At 40.9% G+C, this 15,780-nt stretch overlaps 2 protein-coding genes across 7 annotated transcripts; both read right to left on the bottom strand.

Annotated features, from left to right (window-relative positions):
* Nucleotides 1-263: 263 nt before the first annotated feature.
* On the bottom strand, nucleotides 264-5,351 carry ppa1a (inorganic pyrophosphatase 1a). Its single transcript, XM_041904222.2, has 11 exons — nucleotides 5,056-5,351; nucleotides 4,646-4,710; nucleotides 3,858-3,911; nucleotides 3,485-3,604; nucleotides 2,966-3,052; nucleotides 2,618-2,744; nucleotides 2,182-2,309; nucleotides 1,243-1,328; nucleotides 959-1,028; nucleotides 786-825; nucleotides 264-629 (listed from the first exon to the last, which is right to left on the bottom strand). Exons 1-11 carry the CDS (start codon nucleotides 5,201-5,203, stop codon nucleotides 607-609), a joined length of 948 nt encoding a protein of 315 aa, XP_041760156.1. The 5' UTR covers nucleotides 5,204-5,351; the 3' UTR covers nucleotides 264-606.
* Nucleotides 5,352-7,382: 2,031 nt separating this feature from the next.
* Nucleotides 7,383-13,429, bottom strand: lrrc20 (leucine rich repeat containing 20). Of its 6 annotated transcripts, none has more exons than XM_041836070.2 (5): nucleotides 13,332-13,429; nucleotides 12,178-12,270; nucleotides 9,855-10,004; nucleotides 8,801-8,968; nucleotides 7,383-8,114 (listed from the first exon to the last, which is right to left on the bottom strand). In XM_041836070.2, the coding sequence occupies exons 2-5, from the start codon at nucleotides 12,245-12,247 to the stop codon at nucleotides 7,975-7,977; spliced, it is 528 nt and encodes a 175-aa protein (XP_041692004.1). In that variant the 5' UTR covers nucleotides 12,248-12,270; nucleotides 13,332-13,429; the 3' UTR covers nucleotides 7,383-7,974. The 6 variants fall into 6 exon arrangements, with proteins under 6 accessions (XP_041692004.1, XP_041692006.1, XP_041692005.1 ...); XM_041836072.2 differs by lacking the exon at nucleotides 13,332-13,429 and adding an exon at nucleotides 13,082-13,128; XM_041836071.2 differs by lacking the exon at nucleotides 13,332-13,429 and adding an exon at nucleotides 12,948-13,071.
* Nucleotides 13,430-15,780: the final 2,351 nt, after the last annotated feature.

The raw sequence follows: 15,780 nt of genomic DNA on the forward strand, positions 1-15,780 counted from the left end.
AGCATTATATATAGACGTTTCATCTAGTAGCGCCCATCTTTTCCTCTTGGCAGTGGAGGAGTCTTGGATGAGTGATTCTTCAGCAGTTATTTTCATGCTGTGATTGCCTGTAAGAGTCAACTTTAGAGAAACCATTTCTATTCTTTACATTCAACACACCTGTTTAAACAGCTTTTCTCATGTCTGTTATAAGGCTTGCATTATGATACATGACCACTAGATACCAGTAAAGACCATGCTCAGAACAGGAGGAGGGGGGGTGTGGTGATGGTATTTATTTTCAGATTTATGACCATTTTCAGGTTTCAGTATCAAACAACATGATGCAAGACAGAGTAAAGTGTATAGGTTTAGACAGACTATAAAGGTCATATTGTTACAAATGTCTATTTGTACCTGGGAAACATAATAAACATAATGAGCAGGCTTACTTGGGTTGAGTAGTTGTCATGTTAAGATGATAAGCATCAATCACAATTTATACAAAAAATGGGAAACTGTAATTATACTAAAAATGGTTTCTGTAATTTTTCAAGTATATTCTTCTGTTCAGGTGAGAAAGCATTTTGGTCCAATCTGAAGGCTCTTCTTTCTGGGTCAGTTAACTTAGACGTAGAACCATTTGTCAACTGAGAAAATAAGTAGAAAATGTTCCATTGTAAGTGTGAAATCCAACAAAGTTGAATATAGATAGTAAATAAATCGCAGGTGTATTGAATTAAAATAAGATTCATTTCACGTCAAAGCACATACCAATGGAATTAATGAACAAAATAAATACACACCTGCATTGGGAATAGGGTCTTCAGGGCCAAAAGCACCTGCCTACAATACAATGTAAAATGTAAATGTAAAAATATCATTATTATCTATATTATCTATCAAGCACACATGAAAATTGCAGCTAGGCTGTTTTAGTATGATAAACAAAATAGTATGATAAGTGAAAGGAACTCACGGCATCAACAACAGCCTTAGCATCAGTAGTGGAACAGCAGAACGGACTATCTGCGACACTGGTGTTGGTACTGGATCAGTGTTCCGAGAAACAGGAAATGGGAGAAAAACACAAACAGAACTGTTTCAGCTGAGAATAAAAGGATGGCTCTGTAAAAAAAAAAAAAAAAGTCATTGACTGAACTAAAATGGCTCCTTTTGCTTTATCGTTATCAGCATCACCGACAGCCCATTGAACAGATGGTCATATTACATGGAGATTGTAAATCTATATCTCAGTCTCACCAGTTCAGATCTCCAGCATTGGTCTTTTTGGAGATCAGCGCCTTCCAAAACTCATGAGTTTCCTTGACTGTCTTAAGAGCAAAGTCCTGGAAAAAATAATGTCAAATTATTATTTAAAATCTGCATACACCTCCACTATACTACTCTCTGTACTGAGTAGAAAGTAGGGTGCGTCCCAAATGGCCCCTTAGTCCCTTTATAGTGCACTTCTTTTGACCAGGGCCCATCAAAAGTAGTGCACTATATAGGGAATAGAGTTCCACCCTTGGTATGTTCCATATTTCAATAAAAAAGAGTAACAATGTGTACTGTAATACACTGTTTTATTCTGTTATGTGTGATTGAGTTTACAAATACCCTGTCCTATGAATGATTTAGAGCAGGGGTGTCAAACGCATTTCTTTCCCAGGGGGGCCGCATTCGGTCTTCAACGAGGTCCGGGGGGGCCGCACTGAAAATTGGTTATATTTCCACGGCGTCAAAATTTGCTACAAATAGTCCTCTAACCATGGTTTAGGGAATGTTCTATGCTCCCTGACTGTCTAGCTTTCATTTAGGTGATTATTAGCGAGCTGGACACAGTCAAGAAACTGTATGAATGTAGGTCCATTATCATTTCTACACAGTTTCTATTTGGTTTTAGTCATTTTAAAGTATATTGAGTTCGTTTTCCTACACACGTTTCTTTTACTCAAACCACCCGTGGGCCGGATTGGACCACCTCGGGGGCCGGATTGGACCCCCTCGTGGGGGCCGGATTGAACCCCCTCGCGGGCTGGATTGGACCCCCTTCGGCCTGCGGGCCATATGTTTGACATCCCTGATTTAGAGGAAGAATCAAATAGTAACTGACATCAATATAAATGTCTTGTTATTGTCATTGGGCATTGCTCTTGTAGGCCTACTGTCAGTAAAAACAGGTGAAAACTGTATTTTTACCCGGTCCTTGAACTCTCCGTTAAATGCAAACTGGTTCTCGGGTTTTCCATCAGGAACTTTATATTTTTTGAACCACTCAAATGTAGCTTCCAGATACCCAGGCTTGAGTCTTCTTACGTCATCAATATCTGCATTGATCACACGAAGATATTTGCATTTCATTGTTAGCCACAAACACATTTAAACACCCACTACTGTGTAACTGCTGATCAAATATCAGACAGACGTTCCGTCAGCGTCTTAAGGTCTCTGGAAGAAAGTAGCCTTGTCCAAGCCAGAATGACCCATCAACTCACTACATACTGACACCTGCTCCTGTTTTTGTAGCGTATAAATTCACCCCATGGACAGGATGCTAGTCTACTGAAGGGCCTAAAAGAAAATCAATATATAAATCCCATATATTATGAATACGTATTAGATATCCTCCTCATACTGTTAAAGTTGGTGGCCTCTGGATCCTCCATGTTGATGACGATGACTTTCCAGTCTGTTTCTCCTTCGTCGATCAGAGCCAGAGTGCCCAACACCTTGACTTTGATCACCTCTCCACGAGAGCACACCTCAAAATCACAAAGAGAGGGAAATGAAGAAGAGAGAGAGAGAGAGAGTGAGAGAGAGAGAGAGAGAGAGAGAGAGGAGAAAGAGAGAGATATTGACAACATTAAATGAGAAGACTATGAATTAAGACAGTACATTCACACAAGCGTGTTACTTTGACAACTTAAAAAAAACACACACTGAATAAAAACAGACTCCATTCAATAAAGCTGTAGCACAGTACCTTGTATCCTATGTCACAGATGTCAATAGGGTCATTGTCACCACAGCATCCTGTATCTCTGTCTTTGTGGCCTGGGTCCTCCCATGTCTGACAGTAAATAAAGATGAGAGGATTGAGAGAACAGTGATTGAATTAACTGCAACTTATAAAGGCGTTATAAGAGCATTCATAAACCCTATAGATGCTTCAGAAATCATTCATAGGCAAATCTCACGCTACAAAGGTACTGATAAGGACGGGCAAATTAGTGTTTTCTTTTATACTGTAATTTGATCAACTTTCAATACATTTCCCCAATCTGTTTCTATTCTAGGGAGTCTGTAGGCTGTACATTTTACATTTTTAGTCATTTAGCAGACGCTCTTATCCAGAGCGACTTACAGTTAGTGAGTGCATACATTTTTCATACTAGGCCCCCCCCCCCGTGGGAAACGAACCCAAAACCCTGGCGTTGCAAGCGCCACGCTCTACCGACTGAGCTACAGGGGCACTACTGCTGTACACCACTGGTTAACGTGCCTGGGGGATGGCTCCATAATTCCAGATGTATCCTTTGTGTGGAAACACGTTGGCCACATAACGAAGGTTCCCCTTTTTGATATCTTGCTTCAATGGATTTAGAGGGTCTTTGGTGGCAATCTGAGTGCAATAATACATCATTAACATGAAACCAATGAATGGAAATATTAAGTGACTGATTACTTTTTAACTGTTTACTGTGTGTTTGCAATGGAATACTGAATAAACAATAAGCATGAAACCATATTGCTAATTCTTGTGGAGTGGAACAAGAACATCACTTCTGTCTCACCAGAGCTTCTTTCAAGGTGCAAGGTGCATACATTGAGCTAACAAAGGATCATACGACCTCAAGGCAAGTATTGAAACAAACCTCCATCTTTGCATTGGTCCATCTGGGCACCTCAACAACAGCATGGAAGATGTTCTGTTGGAGGAAATAGTCTGAGTTAACTCAACAACAGCATGGAAGATGTTCTGCTGGAGGAAATAGTCTGAGTTAACTCAACAACAGCATGGAAGATGTTCTGCTGGAGGAAATAGTCTGAGTTAACTCAACAACAGCATGGAAGATGTTCTGCTGGAGGAAATAGTCTGAGTTAACTCAACAACAGCATGGAAGATGTTCTGTTGGAGGAAATAGTCTGAGTTAACTCAACAACAGCATGGAAGATGTTCTGCTGGAGGAAATAGTCTGAGTTAACTCAACAACAGCATGGAAGATGTTCTGCTGGAGGAAATAGTCTGAGTTAACTCAACAACAGCATGGAAGATGTTCTGCTGGAGGAAATAGTCTGAGTTAACTCAACAACAGCATGGAAGATGTTCTGCTGGAGGAAATAGTCTGAGTTAACTCAACAACAGCATGGAAGATGTTCTGCTGGAGGAAATAGTCTGAGTTAACTCAACAACAGCATGGAAGATGTTCTGTTGGAGGAAATAGTTAACTCAACAACAGCATGGAAGATGTTCTGCTGGAGGAAATAGTCTGAGTTAACTCAACAACAGCATGAAAGATGTTCTGTTGGAGGAAATAGTCAAAGTTAACACAATTGTTTCAGATAGCACCACATTTCTATTGAAAAACACAATTAAATAATGATTTGTGGTTAATCACACACACACACACACAAACAAACACACACACACCAACAAGAATACCTGAGCTTCATCTGCATAAATCGGTATGTCATGGAATGGAGAGACGTATTTTCCATCAGTATTTCCTGTGTAGAGAGACACAGTGATGAATGCACAGTATATATCAGAAACATACTACTGTACTAATACATTCCGGTAACTTCAAACCACCTGATTATTAATTAACAGTAATGTGGGGGGGGACTTACGCCAACATGGAACTCATCAACTCACATACTGACACACTGTAGATACCTATATTGTAGCATGAGAGCCACACTGTAGTCTGTACATGTCAAGCTGTATAGCTACAACCACTAAAGCTTAGTTCATCACACGCCAAGCTAGACACAGCTACAGTCTAATTCTTTAGCTTCGTATATATATATACCAAACTATACGTTGATGTATTGAAAGAGCTGGTCACTCACTGAAGAACACCCTGTAGTCCAGTGTGTTGGGCTTGCCCCGCTCCTCGATGGTGAAGCTCATGTCTACTGCTTTATTTTGTCCAGTCTGCGTCCTGGTACTGCTGCTAGTTGGTGTGTTACCTGTAGGAGTAGACAATGGGAAGCCCATCTCCTCCTAATACAGGTTAACTAGCAGGTTAAAGACCGTAGGTTGGAGAGTGAGGGAGTATGCGTAGGAGGCGTGCATACCTCTCAAGGCAATGGAAACGCAGGGCTTGGTGACGTCAGGCTTGATCGTGTGTGTGTGTGTGTGTGTGTGTGTGTGTGTGTGTGTGTGTGTGTGTGAGACAACAGAAGTGTGTGTGTGTGGGGGGGCAAGCCTATAAGGCTCTGTGTTAGTATGTGAACAAGGAACTACCTTCAACGTTACAATAACTGCACAGTTAAATATAGCCCAGTACATGGGTGAATGTAGACTCTGAGAAAGCTATAATTGGCCCTTGGTAGTCTAACCTAATCTCTTTGCTGCATAGTCCTACTGCTTCCTTGTAAGTCCCTGATCCCTACTACTGTATAAGACAACAAGATCAGAGGCTGTTCAAAATACAACACATTACTGTCCTCGCTTGGTAAGTGTTTGGATGCCCAGTTTCCTCCATAATGTAGTAGAGATACAATATAATAGCATTAGCTGGTGCAAATGTCAGGGCTTTTGAGTACCTTTTCATTCAAACTAAAACAGATGGAGCTGACTGGTAGTTAGAGATAGACCAATTAAGACCATGCTTAAGTGTTATGCCCATGGCGTGACCTTTCACCACCTGTGTACGTCCCAAATGGCACCCTATTTCCTAAATAGTGCACTGCTTTTGACCAGAGATCTATGGTGCCTTAGGGCAATCTTACAGATTGTAAATGCAAATAAAATACATGATATCATTCACTTTATCTTTTGGATCTATATTCATGATAATAATCTAGTATTCGTGCTCTGAAAACAGATAACCTAGTATTCATGCTCTGAAAACAAATAATAACCTAGTCTTCATGCTCTGAAAACAGATAATAACCTAGTCTTCATGCTCTGAAAACAGATAATAACCTAGTCTTCATGCTCTGAAAACAGATAACCTGGTCTTCATGCTCTGAAAACAGATAATAACCTGGTCTTCATGCTCTGAAAACAGATAATAACCTGGTCTTCATGCTCTGAAAACAGATAATAACCTGGTATTCATGCTCTGAAAACAGATAATAACCTGGTCTTCATGCTCTGAAAACAGATAATAACCTGGTCTTCATGCTCTGAAAACAGATAATAACCTGGTCTTCATGCTCTGAAACCAGATAATAACCTGGTATTCATGCTCTGAAAACAGATAATAACCTGGTCTTCATGCTCTGAAAACAGATAATAACCTGGTATTCATGCTCTGAAAACAGATAATAACCTGGTCTTCATGCTCTGAAAACAGATAATAACCTGGTATTCATGCTCTGAAAACAGATAATAACCTGGTCTTCATGCTCTGAAAACAGATAATAACCTGGTCTTCATGCTCTGAAAACAGATAATAACCTGGTCTTCATGCTCTGAAAACAGATAATAACATGGTATTCATGCTCTGAAAACAGATAATAACCTGGTCTTCATGCTCTGAAAACAGATAATAACATGGTATTCATGCTCTGAAAACAGATAATTACCTGGTCTTCATGCTCTGAAAACAGATAATATCCTGGTATTCATGCTCTGAAAACAGATAATAACCTGGTCTTCATGCTCTGAAAACAGATAATAACCTGGTATTCATGCTCTGAAAACAGATAATAACCTGGTCTTCATGCTCTGAAAACAGATAATAACCTGGTCTTCATGCTCTGAAAACAGATAATAACCTAGTCTTCATGCTCTGAAAACAGATAATAACCTGGTCTTCATGCTCTGAAAACAGATAATAACCTGGTATTCATGCTCTGAAAACAGATAATAACCTGGTCTTCATGCTCTGAAAACATATAATAACCTGGTATTCATGCTCTGAAAACAGATAATAACCTGGTATTCATGCTCTGAAAACAGATAATAACCTGGTCTTCATGCTCTGAAAACAGATAATAACCTGGTATTCATGCTCTGAAAACAGATAATAACCTGGTCTTCATGCTCTGAAAACAGATAATAACCTGGTATTCATGCTCTGAAAACAGATAATAACCTAATATTCATGCTCTGAAAACAGATAATTTAATCATTTTAAAAATTCACACACAATGGGTACTGTAACGATCAACCAAACTATATAGACTACATTTAGCAAGCAAATTAATCCAAGGAGCTGATGAAATAAAATTTGGAATCAAAATATTTATTCAGTGTTTTCTAAATGAGTAAAGTAAATCCATTCACAGAGGCATGTGAGCTACAACGTGGGTGTTGACAGTAAACTCAGACTGCTTGATTTAATGTCCCTCTACATAAGGAGAGACAGCACATCTCTCCAGTTATGCTGATAGGTTGAAGACCATAAAAAAATATGTAGCACCTAATTGCCATTCCTTTGGTGATGAAAACACTGAGGCCCGTTGTTAATAAGGACTATGTACTAGGTGTAGCTCTTGATGTGCTCTGGAAAGGCTACTGTAAAGTGCAAACAGCAACATCTAGTCATCTCTCAACTGAGCCCACCTCAAATGGACTTTCAGCAATGGCAGCGACTACAGTAGGCCCACATGTTCTGTTCTGGAGAGGCCTCAAGTTTGATAGTTCCCTTGCAGCAAACGTGATGGAAAAATGTAATGAAATAGAGGCCAAACAATCGAATCGCTGAAGAATCAAAAGCAATTAATTGTACTATTGAAAAAGTCTGAAGGCACAGCATGCAATCATCATTGTCTCTGGGTGTGGATAGAATGTCCATCTTAGAAGAAGACAAGTTCCTAGTTGTCTGTTGTAGTTTGAATTTCAAATGTTTGAGGAAATTGCTGAATGGCAGTTAACAAGTTGTTGTCCAAAGGATTTGACTTCAAGTTGATCCACTTCAGAGCTGGCATGGCCTGCAACTTTTCCATGGGGAGTTCTGTGGGAGAGATGAGGAGATGACACATTATTAGACAATTGAGAAAGAGCCAATGAATGTTCAAAAGAGTCTGGTTCCTGATTCTCCACACTTCTCCTACTTCTCTGCACTTGCTCACTTTCTCTCACGGATTAAACAACGGTACAGCCAATTAACTCCCTACAGCCAATTCGAACACCAATCCAATGGTATTAACTTCCTCCAGCCAATTCTAACACCAATCCAATGGTATTAACTTCCTCCAGCCAATTCTAACACCAATCCAATGGTATTAACTTCCTCCAGCCAATTCGAACACCAATCCAATGGTATTAACTTCCTCCAGCCAATTCGAACACCAATCCAATGGTATTAACGTCCTCCAGCCAATTCTAACACCAATCCAATGGTATTAACTTCCTCCAGCCAATTCGAACACCAATCCAATGGTATTAACTTCCTCCAGCCAATTCTAACACCAATCCAATGGTATTAACTTCCTCCAGCCAATTCTAACACCAATCCAATGGTATTAACTTCCTCCAGCCAATTCTAACACCAATCCAATGGTATTAACTTCCTCCAGCCAATTCTAACACCAATCCAATGGTATTAACTTCCTCCAGCCAATTCTAACACCAATCCAATGCATTTAAATCCTTGGAAGAAGGGTAGAGAATGGGAATGCAGCACTGACTCCATCTTACCAGTGATATCATTCCCTTCCAGGTTGATCCTTTCCAGTGACTGGATCTCCGTCAGTCTCTCAGGGAAGACAGACAACTTGTTGTTGGCCAAGTTGATGCTGGTCAGATGCTCCAGCTCCCCAACTACGTCTGGCAGTTTAGTGATCACATTGCCGTGCAAGTCCAGTTCTGAAAAGGTATTGGAAAATACTGCTAAATCACTAGCTAACTTACCCGAATATTCCCTGCACAGATTCAACACATTCAGTCAAACATTTGTAGAATATTGGTGTATTAGGCTAGCCTGGTCCCAGATCTGTTTGTGCTCTTGCCGAAACAGACTGGCCCCAGGCTAGTGTTAGGCTGCTATACTGGCCCCAAGCTAGTGTTAGGCTGCTATACTGGCCCCAGGCTAGTGTTAGGCTGCTATACTGGCCCCAAGCTAGTGTTAGGCTGCTATACTGGCCCCAGGCTAGTGTTAGGCTGCTATACTGGCCCCAGGCTAGTGTTAGGCTACTATACTGGCCACCAAGCTAGTGTTAGGCTGCTATACTGGCCCCAGGCTAGTGTTAGGCTGCTTAACTGGCTCCAGGCTAGTGTTAGGCTGCTATACTGGCCCCAGGCTAGTGTTAGGCTGCTATACTGGCCCCAGGCTAGTGTTAGGCTGCTATACTGGCCACCAAGCTAGTGTTAGGCTGCTATACTGGCCCCAGGCTAGTGTTAGGCTGCTATACTGGCCCCAAGCTAGTGTTAGGCTGCTATACTGGCCCCAGGCTAGTGGTAGGCTGCTATACTGGCCCCAGGCTAGTGTTAGGCTGCTATACTGGCCCCAGGCTAGTGTTAGGCTGCTATACTGGCCCCAGGCTAGTGTTAGGCTGCTATACTGGCCACCAAGCTAGTGTTAGGCTGCTATACTGGCCCCAGGCTAGTGTTAGGCTGCTATTACAAAGACGTATGCTACCTTAAAGATAAAGGCTTTAAGGCTATCAATCTGATAACTTGTGATAGTGTTATGTAAAAGGCCCCTCCACTAAATCATGTTTAGTTAGGGGGGGAAGTATGCATGTATAGCTACCTCTCAATTGAGTGAAGGTTTTGAAGAATTTGCCAGTAACTCCCTTCATCTCATTGTCAGCCAACGTGACGATGTGTATCTTCTCTGCAACGCTGTTGAGGACCCTGAATACGCCATCTGGGAAACTGATCAGTTTGCAGTTCGACAGATCTAAAGACATAAAGGAGAACAATTAGGAATGGCCATGATCGAATCCCAAATGGCACCCTATTCCCTATTTAGTGCACTACTTTTGACCAAGGCCCATAGGGCTCTGTTCAAAACTAGTGCACTACATAGGGAATACGGTGGTATTTGGGATGCACATATGAGAAAGCATGGCCTAGAGCTGAAGAAGATTAGTGTTATATTGAAGAGGGGATTTTCAATATAAACTTTACAGTCATACCTCCAATCATTGTTCAAATCTAACGTTACTGCAACCCTCTGGTTCTTATGTCAAATATGCAATTAACTTCACGACGATACAATTGATTGCCATAGTCAGGCTGAGAGGACAATATAATATCATCCTGGAAGTAGAACTTTTGGTAACACATTTACTGTCATCTGGTGGCCAGAAGTAGTACGACTCAACATGCTGGAGAGACACTACATGATCAAAGGTATGTGGACACCTGCTCATCGAACATCTCATTCCAAAATCATGGGCATTAATATGGAGTTGGTCCCCCCCCTTTGCTGCTATAACAGCCTCCACCCTTCTGGGAAGGCTTTCCACTAGATGTTGGAACATTGGTGCGGGGACTTGCTTCCATACAGCCACAAGAGCATTAGTGAGGTCGGGCACTGATGTTGGGTGATTAGGCCTGGCTCGCAGTCGGCGTTACAATTCATCCCAAAGGTTTTCAATGGGGTTGAGGTCAGGGCTCTGTGCAGGCTAGTCAAGTTCTTCCACACTGATCTCGACAAACCATTTCTGTATGGACCTCCTTTGTACACGGGGGCATTGTCATGCTGATGGTGCCACGTTGAAAGTCACTGAGCTCTTCAGTAAGGCCATTGTAATGTCAATGTTTGTCTATGGAGATTGCATGGCTGTGTGCTCGATTTTATAAACCTGTCAGCAACGGGTGTGGCTGAAATGGCCGAATCCACTAATTTTAAGGGGTGTCCCATATACTTTTGTATATATAGTGTCCCTGTAGATCAGGGATCATCAACTAGATTCAGCCGCCAGACTATTTTTCCTGGAGTGGATGGTCAGGTGGCCGGAACATAATTAGAAATCATTTTTAGACTGCAAATGTACTGCAAGAAGCCCAAACAGATATAAAGTTTGATTCAAACATGATCATTTCAAACCTTGCTTACATTTGTATATGATCAGATGGCTCTCTATTATGCGTGGGAATACTTGGGAACAGATTTCTTAAATTAAATCACTTGGAGCTGATTTCCTGGTATTTTTAAAGTATTTTATGTCCAACAAATGAAAATTCCACATTACAAAAAAATTAAAAATTATAATTATACAAAACATTTGCTCAGAACACTTGGGGGGCCAAATAAAACCACCCGCGGGCCAAATGCTTATAAATGGCTTTTAATTCCACTTGAAAAAATTAAGATATCCAGTAACATATTTCTTTCCATACAGTGCATCCCAAATGACACCCTATTCCCTTTATAGTGCACTACTTTGGAACCAGAAACCCTATGGGCCCTGTTCAAAACTAGTGTAGTATATAGGTGTCACGGATTCTGCCGAGGCTGCCCCTCCTCCTTGCTCGGGCAGGCTTTGGCGTTCGTCGTCACCGGAATACTAGCTGCTGCCGATCTAAGTTCTCTGTTTCTATGTTGCACCTGTTGTCTGATTGTCACACACCTGTTGCCCATTATGTGATCACTCCTTCCCTATTTAACCCAGTGGCTCCCATTGTGTTTTGTGCGTGGTTGTTTTCGTTTCGTGTGTCGTTTGTGAGCGGGTTAGTTCCTCCCTGTGTGGAGAGATTTCTGTATTGTATTTCTTTACTCATTTCTCAGTAAAGTACGTTTCTTCGAGTTCTGTGTCCTGCGCCTGACTTCGACCCACCGCATTACACTGACACTCGTGACAATAGGGAATAGTATCTTCCTTTTCTGTCTTATGTACAAGGCAAAGGGTGGCTACCTTGAAGAATCTCAAATATAAAATATATTTAGATTTGTTTAACACCTTTTTGGGTTACTACATGATTCCATATGTGTTATTTCATCGTTTTGATGTCTTCACTATTATTCTACAATGTAGAAAATAGTAAAAATAAAGAAAAACCCTGGAATGAGTAGGTGTGTCCAAACTTTTGACTGGTACTGTATGTAAAGGATTTAATTCACTTACCCAGAGTATCTTTCTCCTCCTCCACTGTCGCATTGACTCTCCGGGCAACATTGGCCACAGCCTCTGCCATTATGCTAGGTCTACGTATCTCACCTGGGGTAGAGAGGGGAGAGGTCGTTGTAATACTTCAGACAAACATTTTCAAACCAGACATTTTCAACTGAATTTTCTTTGGCATATTAAAATATTATTCATCAGGTTAACAAGTTGTTGTTTCTCCATGTAATTTGGTAATGAGATATTTTTAACATGTTACCAGATCATGCATACAAGCTTGCTAGTTGCAACTTTGTGTCAAGGACTCCTCTATTGTACATTGGAATGTTACAATGAATCTTGTTCAATATGTCAGCCACTGCTGCAACGTTGTGTCCTCTTCACAAAGTTCACAGAAAGCACATGAAGAACTTGATTACCTGTCCTACGTCGAGTTATAGGCTAGCTACAACCGTTAGTTAGCTATTAAAGCAAGCTTAATTCGTAGTAATAGTTAAATTGCTAGTTTCCTAATGTAGCCTACTCATAATTCCACAAACGACGTCCGGGTGGGGAGCTGTATAATATATTGTGCAATAGAATAAGCATATATAAACGTAGATGCATCAATCTCCCCCTAAACTTGAACTGTGGTTGACAGCTGCGAAAGTTAGCGAGTCAGTGCAAGCTCTGTCCAATCAAATCCATTCATTCTCAAACACATTTGGCGACAGACTATTTTTAGCCAAAGAGATACAACGAGATAAAGACTATCAATGCACTTTTCAGATGACCTGTTCCGACGTTATTGTTCAAATCAGTCCAATACGTTAAAATACTTTGTTTTTGTGGGCCATTTGACTTTAAAGACACTATTTAAGCCTCTTGCTTCCGTCAAGATTTACATCGCGTCTACAGTACAACCTACCGTATTGACGAGAGTCAAAGGCGCGCAAGGAAGTTTCAGAGAGATAACTGAGAACTACAGATCTAAATTCAGCCCATATTTTTACGCAGGATTGATCTGTATGAATATCAGGCTGTAACGGGTGTTACGTTGTATCAAGTTGTGTCATCACAGTGTACAGTGCATCAGCACTATTCGCACACATGCGACTAAGATCAACTGATTGTTGAGTTATAACAGTATAAAAACTGAAGTTCAGAGTTTCACCTACCTTAGGATCCTGGTTAGGGCTTAGCCCGCTGTGTAAGGACAGAGTTGTACTGCCACAGGCACTATTCTGGAAACCCCCTGACTGGTCAACTATTCAGTGTGCTTTGTCAATGGCCCTGAAGACAATGGCCACGTATTGATAGGTACTCTCTGTTCATTCACAACATTTCATCACTCATGGTGAATAGCATGCCAGGTGAATGAGGCCAGAAGATGCAGTTAGTGCATATACTTTTTTTGCAAGTGTTCCCCAGTTATTGAGCAGTTACACATTAGTTATTACATAGTACTTTATATTTTCTAATGTATTTTTGACTTTATGTTTAGTTTTACCCCATATGCAACTCTGTGTTGTTGTTTTTTATCGCACTGCTTTGCTTTATCTTGGCCAGGTCGCAGTTGTAAATGAGAACTTGTTCTCAACTGGCTTACCTGGTTAAATAAAGGTGAAATAAAACATTAAAATAAATATCTGATTTAGTTATTGAGAAGTAGGATATTTACAGTGAGATACGCTTATTTACATTCCTGAACTTTTGGGGCATTTATTTTGGTGTATTTATTAGTAATTTTGAGAAAAAAGAGAGAAGAGAGTTTTCGTTCATTCTAAAAACTGAAATTCCATCCACCTTTATTGTTTATTTTGTGTCAGGAATGAGTTTTTTTGTGGTAGTTTCAGGTAAATATGCGAACAATCCAGCACAGTGCATCGCTCAACTCAGAGAACTCCAGAACCCATGGAATTAGAATGAATGAATATTCCCAACTGAGTTCACAGCAGGTCATTCTAGTGAATGTACATATCATGGTTTTCATAGACAAGAGTCAAACGCATATGTTGTGTTACTAATGAATGAATAACATGAGAAAAAATACATACACTTTAATCAGCTAACAAAATAGTTTTACAAAATCAAACATACAGTCGTGGTCAAAAGTTTTGAGAATGACACAAGTATTGGTCTTCACAAAGTTCGCTGCTTCAGTGTTATGAGATATTTTTGTCAGATGTTACTATGGTATACTGAAGTATAATTACAAGCATTCCATAAGTTTCAAAGGCTTTTATTGACAATTACATTAAGTTTATGCAAAGAGTCAATATTTGCAGTGTTGACCCTTCTTTTTCAAGACCTCTGCAATCCGCCCTGGCATGCTGTCAATTAACTTTTGGGCCACATCCTGACTGATGGCAGCCCATTCTTGCATAATCAATGCTTGGAGTTTGTCAGAATTTGTGGGTTTTTGTTTGTCCACCCGCCTCTTGAGGATTGACCACAAGTTCTCAATGGGATTAAGGTCTGGGGAGTTTCCTGGCCATGGACCCAAAATGTCGATGTTTTGTTCCCCGAGCCACTTAGTTATCACTTTTGCCTTATGGCAAGGTGCTCCATCATGCTGCAAAAGGCATTCTTTATTCATGGCTGTGTTCTTAGGCATAATTGTGAGTGAGCCCACTCCCTTGGCTGAGAAGCAACCCCACACATGAATGGTCTCAGGATGCTTTACTGTTGGCATGACACAGGACTGATGATAGCGCTCACCTTGTCTTCTCCGGACAAGGTGTTTTCCGGATGCCCCAAACAATCGGAAAGAGGATTCATCAGAGAAAATGACTTTACCCCAGTCCTCAGCAGTCCAATCCCTGTACCCTTTGCAGAATATCAGTCTGTCCCTGATGTTTTTCCTGGAGAGAAGTGGCTTCTTTGCTGCCCTTCTTGACACCAGGCCATCCTCCAAAAATCTTCGCCTCACTGTGCATGCAGATGCACTCACACCTGCCTGCTGCCATTCCTGAGCAAGCTCTGCACTGGTGGTGCCCCGATCCCGCAGCTGAATCAACTTTAGGAGACGGTCCTGGCGCTTGCTGGACTTTCTTGGGTGCCCTGATGCCTTCTTCACAACAATTGAACCTCTCTCCTTGAAGTTCTTGACGATCCTATAAATGGTTGATTTAGGTGCAATCTTACTAGCAGCAATATCCTTGCCTGTGAAGCCTTTTTTGTTTTGTGCAAAGCAATGATGACGGCACGTGTTTCCTTAACTCAATCAGCATGACAGAGTGATCTCCAGCCTTGTCCTCGTCAACACTCTCACCTGTGTTAACGAGAGAATCACTGACATGATGGCAGCTGGTCCTTTTGTGGCAGGGCTGAAATGCAGTGGAAATGTTTTTTGGAGATTATGTTCATTTTCATGGCAAATAGGGACTTTGCAATTCTGATCACTCTGATCACTCTTCATGACATTCTGGAGTATATGCAAATTTCCATCATCAAAACTGAGGCAGCAGACTTTGTGAAAATTAGTATTTGTGTCATTCTCAAAACGTTTGACGACGACTGTATTAATTATGAAATCCTCCTAAAACAGAGAGAGCAATAAATTAACATAAATACCCAAACTTTATTTTAGTATTATTTACAATAAATATAATGTACCTGTTCCGT

The sequence above is a fragment of the Coregonus clupeaformis genome, chromosome 31 (genome assembly GCF_020615455.1).
Source record: "Coregonus clupeaformis isolate EN_2021a chromosome 31, ASM2061545v1, whole genome shotgun sequence".
Classification (NCBI taxonomy): Eukaryota; Metazoa; Chordata; class Actinopteri; order Salmoniformes; family Salmonidae; genus Coregonus; species Coregonus clupeaformis.

Coding starts and splice junctions, on each gene's coding strand:
- ppa1a (XM_041904222.2), bottom strand. CDS start 5,203: ATGGGCTTCCCATTGTCTACTCCTACAGGTAACACACCAACTAGCAGC. Junction 2,310..2,617: donor AGAGGCCACCAACTTTAACA/GTATGAGGAGGA, acceptor TGATCAATGCAG/ATATTGATGACGTAAGAAGA. Junction 826..958: donor CTAAGGCTGTTGTTGATGCC/GTGAGTTCCTTT, acceptor ATTGTATTGTAG/GCAGGTGCTTTTGGCCCTGA.
- lrrc20 (XM_041836066.2), bottom strand. Junction 8,969..9,854: donor AACCTTCACTCAATTGAGAG/GTAGCTATACAT, acceptor ATACCTTTTCAG/AACTGGACTTGCACGGCAAT. Junction 8,115..8,800: donor GGAAGGGAATGATATCACTG/GTAAGATGGAGT, acceptor TCTCTCCCACAG/AACTCCCCATGGAAAAGTTG.